General features: G+C 33.9%; 2 protein-coding genes across 2 annotated transcripts in view; both read right to left on the reverse strand.

Annotated features, from left to right (window-relative positions):
• Nucleotides 1-2963, reverse strand: part of fnta (farnesyltransferase, CAAX box, subunit alpha) — a 14199-nt gene extending 11236 nt beyond the window's left edge. Inside the window, exons 1-4 of the mRNA XM_016474008.1 lie at nucleotides 2757-2963; nucleotides 1682-1767; nucleotides 1260-1374; nucleotides 199-303 (exon numbers count right to left, since the gene is read on the reverse strand). Of these exons, the coding sequence (XP_016329494.1) occupies nucleotides 199-303; nucleotides 1260-1374; nucleotides 1682-1767; nucleotides 2757-2890 (440 nt within the window). The 5' untranslated portion in view covers nucleotides 2891-2963. The remainder of the gene's footprint in view (nucleotides 1-198; nucleotides 304-1259; nucleotides 1375-1681; nucleotides 1768-2756) is intronic.
• A 455-nt stretch (nucleotides 2964-3418) lies between these two features.
• Nucleotides 3419-7224, reverse strand: part of LOC107678620 (glutathione S-transferase P-like) — a 10200-nt gene continuing 6394 nt past the window's right edge. Inside the window, exons 3-7 of the mRNA XM_016473964.1 lie at nucleotides 5428-5534; nucleotides 5198-5285; nucleotides 4367-4470; nucleotides 3887-3988; nucleotides 3419-3792 (exon numbers count right to left, since the gene is read on the reverse strand). Coding sequence (XP_016329450.1) covers nucleotides 3604-3792; nucleotides 3887-3988; nucleotides 4367-4470; nucleotides 5198-5285; nucleotides 5428-5534 — 590 coding nt within the window. The 3' untranslated portion in view covers nucleotides 3419-3603. The remainder of the gene's footprint in view (nucleotides 3793-3886; nucleotides 3989-4366; nucleotides 4471-5197; nucleotides 5286-5427; nucleotides 5535-7224) is intronic.

Consider the following 7224-nt stretch of genomic DNA (forward strand, 5'->3'; position numbering starts at 1 on the left):
AAATGATTTTAGCAAATGGCTGCAATATAACAAAGAGTGAAAAATTGAAGGGGGTCTGAATACTTTCCGTACCCACTGTACAACAAATATAATGAAAAAAAAATCTAAACATCAAACATTGGTAATGATTTTATTGATTGATTGATTGATTTATTCAATTACTTTTACTCAAACTTCAACATTTTGAGGTGGACTTACCAGACTTGGTAGTTCTTAGGCTGATCCTCTATGATGGCTGTGATATACTTCATCTCTTCTCTCAGGTCTTTATCTAGAGCCTGCAGTAAAACTCTCCTGTAGTGCCTATAGACATCAAACACCACACTTTAAAGGCACAATATGTAATTTTCGCCGCTAGAGGGTGCGTATTCAAAATAAACAAATAGACAAAGGCGTAGTTTGATGACGCCGTGACTGAGTGTGGAATCATGGGAGTGGCGACACAATGACACTATGGACACGGTCCGTGTCACTAGTTAAAATTGCTTATTTGTCTGGGTTTAAACATTCTTCGAAACATTTGGGATAATGTAAGTACACAAGTCAGCAAAATATATAACACTGTTCTAGTGGTTTTTGGATATTTTAATTAAAAATCTTACATATTGTGCCTTTAATGTAGGATGCAAGTGACTTGCACCGACTTTGTAGCTTTTTGCAGACCAAAGCAACCAAAAGGCTTGCTAATGTTTAAATCTGTAGCCACTGCAGACTTAGTGTATGTGATATTTACATTACCGTTCAAATGTTTGTTTTGAAAAGAAATGAATGTTTATTCAGCAAGGATGCTTTAAAGCTGATCAAAGGTGACAGTAAAGACATTTATAATGTTACAAAAGTTTCCTATTTCAAATAAACGATGTTCTATTTTTCCAAGAATTCTAGAAAAAGGAATCATATTGATCAAAAATAATAAATAAGCCGAAAATCAGCATATTCTAATGATTTCTGAAGACTGGAGTAATGATGCTGAAAATTAAGCTTTGCATCACAGGAAAAAATTTAATTCTAAATTGTATTAAAATAGAACACAGATATTTTGAATAGCAATGATATTTCACAACAACACTGTTTTACTGTAGTTTTGATCAAATAAATGCAGCCTTGGTAAGCATAAAACATAAAAAAATAAAATAAAAATTCTTACGAAACCCAAACTTTTGAATCGTAGTGCTGCATTAGGTTTGCCATTAAAAATGCTCTGGGACCTAAGATATTCACATTTAGATGTTCGTTTAAATATCCGCTATCTATCTCACCATACTGTGTAATTTGCAGCATTGAGGTCGATGGCTTCAGCGGTCAATGCAAACGCTCTCTCACTCTTCTCATCGTTCTTCAGGAGTGCTCTGAACATGTCAAACACGTCTGTGACTGCGGATGAAAAGACAAACATCTTCAACAAATGAACAACTGATAATATACAGTAAGCAAAACAAACCCTGACAGCACGATTGGGTCTTGTATTGCACTGAAATGGTTTATTTTGTGATAATTATGGCAGACTGTACATTATCCCATTAATTGCATGATTACTTAAAATAAATGAGTACAAAACAGAGCAATGGATATGAGTTGAGATTATTCTATCATGTCATGTGAGGAGAAAAAGTGATATGAGAGACATGAAAGAAATGAGAAATCAATGGTCTGATTGATTGATTGAACAAAAGACACTTACATTTCTCTGAATAAGCTATTTTAACGACAGGGTTTGGTCCATCATCTTGAGGAACGGGTTCTAGATCGGCCCACTCTTTTCTGTCCCTAAAATAGAAAAACAAGCACATTAAATGACAGTGACAGTTTAGTTAAATGGCTCAGTCATTTCACCAAGACTTCATAAAATGAACCTCTTTTAAATTAATAAAGCCAAATTTCTAGAGCTCAAACAAGTGATTTAGTTAATATGCATCTCTAGAATATGATATCACTCGAGATGACATATATCACAGCGTGTCAGCATTAAACCACCCAGTCAACAGAATGAATCAATAGAGAAAAAGGTTCATATGAATCTCTTAATTCTCAGTTCATTTGAATCAACCAGAAAATGGGTGACAGCATCTATAACAGCTTTGAATATATTTCTTTAGGCTTAATTTTCTGGAATCATTTTATGTGACTCAACCACTCTGAATGAATGAGTCAATGAATCAATGAAGAAAAATTACCCTCAGAAAACACCTACTGGATTAAACAGACTTGTACAGTCCTGATCAGGATTTAAAAGACTCCTTTAGCCCAGGAATACTGCCATAAGAAAACATCTAGTCTAGTGTTAAATTTGGGATGAAAAATACTCCTTTAGTTCTGCTCTGGATGACACAGATTGTTTACATACTGTTCAATTCTCTTGATTCAGTTCAAATGAATCATTCTAACGTATTGATTCAGCTCCCGTGATTCACTCAGAGAGCTAACATCAAAACACTTCTGTAGCGATTATAGACTAGAGTACTAACAAATGATTTCACTATTAACTAAAACGTACTCACGATTTAAGGCATTTTTAATTCAGGTCTTCTGTACGCTCCTGAATCATTTCATGTGAATCACTCATAAACAAAACGAATACAACTGCTTCCACACTAAAGTGCACTGCTTGTATGTACGAGCCAGGTGACGTCTAAAACGTTATTAAAAGCTGATGTCCCACATAATGCTGCGGAGAATAACTAAACATCTCTTCCTGAAGTGTTTAGCCGCACAACACACTCATTCAGTTATCATGCTAAGCTAGCTGCTAAACTCACCTGTAGAAGATATAACCTCCTTTAACAGGCTCCTCATATTCCATCTCCGCCTCCTCTACAGTGTTCTCCTCTTCTACTCCGTCCTCCTCCAAATTCTCCCCCACGGAGTTGGAAATTTCTTCAGCAGAAGACATTGTTTAAACTGCACCTGGCTAACTCTGCAGATGGCTATGGGAGCTGACAGATGCGTGAAGGCAGAGACGCGCCTGATCTAGTGCGCTTTCAAAATAAAAGCCTGTCAAAGTCTAGCAGTACAGAAACAGGACAGGACTAGGCAGAAATAATGGTGAAAACATGTGTATGTGTATGTATGTACAGATATTCGTTTTTATTAAATTTTATATTATAAATAATAAGAAAAGAAAAAAAACAATGGTAATGAATTTATATATAAAAATTATTTAAACGTAGTAATTATTCATCAGACTCAGATTAACAAATGCTCGGCACTAGTCCATTTTATATCGACATTATTTTTATTTATAAGTATAATAAATTTAAATGTTTATTCTAAAGATTCTAATTTAAATAAAGGCACTCTAGAGAAATGTTAAACTTCAAAATGATTAAAAACTGAAGTTGTTATTTTATTAATGCAATGCAAACATGTTTTATATATAGGTGGCGTAAAGTTGTTCTTTAAAGCAGCACTGAAACCATTCTGGATGTTTACATTTTTTTTATTCATAATAATTGATACATGGCTTTCGGTTAATAAAAACTATCAAAAACAGTTAAACATACAAAATAGATGTTCATACAAAGACTTGAGATGTTTTGCTAATCACAGAGCACCAGTTAAGGCCTTTTAACAGCAAGTGCCATTGTTTGAGAATGGTCTACTGAATTACTGCTTGCCATTGCCATTGATGGGAAGTTTCTTGAAGTTTTCACACTCCAGGAGGGCTTTGATTTTGGGCCGGGCAGCAATCTTATCCACATAGCTCTTGAGAGTTGGGAAGGAGTCCAGAGAGGCAGCGCAAAGGACTTTATGATTCAGCAGAAGGTCGAACAGGTTGTAGTCCGCAAATGAGATCTGTGAGGAGATTTGAAAAATGGGTGACAGTCAGAATTAAGCATGTACTATATTACATCTGTTACCCTTCTGGTGTGTGTGCTGGATTTCTCACCTGATCACCAACTAGGAATCCAGATTTGCTTTTGGACAGAATAGATTCAAATGGTTTGAGGTGGTTGGGCAGATCTTTGCAGTACGCTTCCTTACCAGTCTCCTACAGATAGGGACACAATAAAAATAGAAAATAATGAACTAATGTCTTGGGTGATATCACATGATGTTTACCATGCATTTCCCCTAAAATGGCTCTAAAGGGGCGACCATTTTTTCCAGTGTCTGAATGTTTGTTATATATAAAACATGAAATGTTTGATAAATAATATTTTATAATTACATTAAATAATATATAGTATAAAGTGTATTATATTATTTTCTATTTTTTTTTTATTCATTTAAAAAATAAGTAAAAACGAATAAATAATTAAATGGGGGGAAAAAAAACGGAATGAATTTATATATAAAATATGACTAAACTTAATTAATTAATTACTTATCATACTCAAACTAGATTTACAGTCACATCAGTACTTACATATTCCTGGTAGATCAGTTTGATGTATTTTAGGCGAAGATCTTCAACTGCATCGTTCATCATGTCAATAAGAGAAGCCTCACAGTCGTTTTTTCCATATGCACCTGAATGTGTAAAAGAACAGAATATGGCAGTTCTGTATATACTATATATTGCATACCATTTTTAAAAAGGAAGTATGTATTATGCAACAAGGAAGGTTTGAAACAGTAGTATGCTGAACTGTTGCCACATGACCACATTACATTGCATGTTTAATTTAGTGAATGACATCCAGTTATCTCAGAAAGAAATATTTAATATGTAAATTATAAAATTGCACAGTTTTTATTAAAAAAAAAAGAAATACTGTATATTAATATTTGAATTAATTAATAGTGAAAACGTTCTTTCAAATGATTAAATAAGGGGGGGAAAAACGGTTTTTCATGGGGTTAAACCAAGCACAGTGTAATAAAACATGTTTTCGGGATAAAGTATTTTGACAAAAAGAATATGTAGGTGGATCTTATATCTTATATCTTACATACTGGTAGAAAATGTATAGCCTGAATGCACTGTAAGTCGCTTTGGATAAAAGCGTCTGCTAAATGCATAAATTATTATTATTATTATTATTATTATTAATTATTATTATCTTCTAATATTTAAAATTTGTTGGTCATCCTGGAACGGGAATGAACAATCTGGTCCCATCGACTTGAAACATGATAAAAACTTCTTCTCCCAACATTGGGCCTTTATTAGGTTTTCATGGAGCAGGTGGTCATTACAAAACAAACTTTAAGTATGCTTGATTTTATTCTAATGCATTAAAATGGTGATTGTTACCATGTTTGCGACCCACATGCCTTAAAATGGCATTGGACTGATACAGGACCAGGTCACCATCTTCAAATATAGGCAACTGTCCAAAGAGCTAAAACAAATAAAAAAATAACAACATGTAAGGGAAGGGATACAGCTTAAACTTAATTAAACCATGCATAGATTCTTTATGTTTTTTAAACAAATAAAAATAATAAAAACTGGGGGAAAATAATGGTAATTCTGTAACTCACACAGCTGGCTTTCTTATCACCCTTCATCCACTCCTCTCTGGACACCAGGTTCTCCTTCAACTTCTGCTCATTGTCCGCCAGAATCATCTTCAAGGCACCACATCTGCCTTTGAGATGCACATGACACAGAGTCAACAGCATTCTACAATTCTCTTATGTGTGCTTTCACATGCATTAAAGACACAAGTCTGCAAACACTCAGGTTACGGCCAACAAAGGATTTTTTTTTTCAGTGTGTGTGGGCTGAGGTTCACTGCCATTCCTCCCAATCTAGGGCAAATGCCTTCAGACAATTGTCACATTTTGACTGAACAACCAAGAGCTGGCTGGCTTGAGAGAACAAGCAGGCTGCCAAAGATTAGCAGTTGAGCGAATAATATTTAACTTTTTATTCTCTGAACAGAGAGGTTATTGTGCATGGCTTTACTAAAATAACAGAGATAATAGAAGATAACTAGGAATGTTCTCAGAACTTTGGTTAACGTTCTGGAAAGTTCTCTCAAAGTTATGAACAAACGTTCTTCCAGTAACGTTACTAGAACATTTGTTCAAAGTTATCTGGTCTTTAATAACACACTCAAAACATTAGCATAAAACCATATTTATACATGGTTCATTTTAAACATTTTAGTTGGACATTCATCTAAAGTTTTTGCTAATAATGTTGTACATAATGTTTTTACTTGTTTCTGAATGTTCAAAAAACATTCAAATGTACATATAATATTTGGTAAATTATAAAATGGCAACTTTCCTTAACTTTTGTTAGTTGTTAGTAATTATATCTATATTATAATTAAAGCAAAAAAAAAAAAAAAAATTATAATGTTCCCTTAACATTTTTATACCCCCCCCCCCCCAGTTTTATTTTAAACTTGGACTCAAGTTCAAATACAGTCAGCTTTGCTTATAGTTTAAGGCACGGTTTTGGGACATTCTGAAATGCTTAATGTGGCTTAACTATAACAGTGACACTGGAGGCCCAATTCGGTATTAATAAATACTATTAATACTAATAACAATTGTAATATTAATAACCTTATTAATAGCATTACTATCAGTAAAGCAGATAGCCATGAATGCAACGTTAAGCTTTTTCTCCCCCATAGAAAACCGTTAGGCTATAGAAAATGCTTAACCCTCTACCGCATGGTGTAGCTATATGGCAACATACTCTTTGTGTTCATTTCCTTGCCACTGTCTCTTTAAGAGTACATTCTCGTTTTTTTTGTTGGAAAGAGAAGACCTTAGTTTAGCCAATGATGTGCTTTGATTAAGTTACATGACATGCAGTTTTATTTTCTGTGGAGAGATTTCTGACAGACTGCCGTCTCTTGTCGGTATTTGCTGAAAGCAAACTAAAACGTCAGTAACAAACAAGGACCAGTCCGTGTCACTTCTACAAAAAAATCTAAAACATCACTGTTATGATGATATGATGACATATTCACCTCTCAAAAAAGTTTTTATAAAATTAGTTTTTGGTAAATCATTCAAATGTATGTGTTGCCAAGCGGCAACACTGTGCAATAGTGGAATGACATTATTACAATAGTTTAGCTAGCTAGCAAGGTCAGCTGCAATTTGTTAAGCTGTAACAATAACAACATTAATACTAGTGAAATAATGTTGATTAGTCGTATGTTAATGGCATTTGTATTATGGATATAATCAAATTGAAATGGCAATTTTACTTTTGATTAAATATGAATACAGGTAACATTACATCAGTGAGCACGGCCATATTCTATGGCAAGGTAAAGAAGAAAAGGGCAGAACTTGCTCTTGCTGCACATG

This window comes from Sinocyclocheilus anshuiensis, unplaced genomic scaffold, assembly GCF_001515605.1.
Source record: "Sinocyclocheilus anshuiensis isolate Anshui unplaced genomic scaffold, SAMN03320099.WGS_v1.1 scaffold877, whole genome shotgun sequence".
Classification (NCBI taxonomy): Eukaryota; Metazoa; Chordata; class Actinopteri; order Cypriniformes; family Cyprinidae; genus Sinocyclocheilus; species Sinocyclocheilus anshuiensis.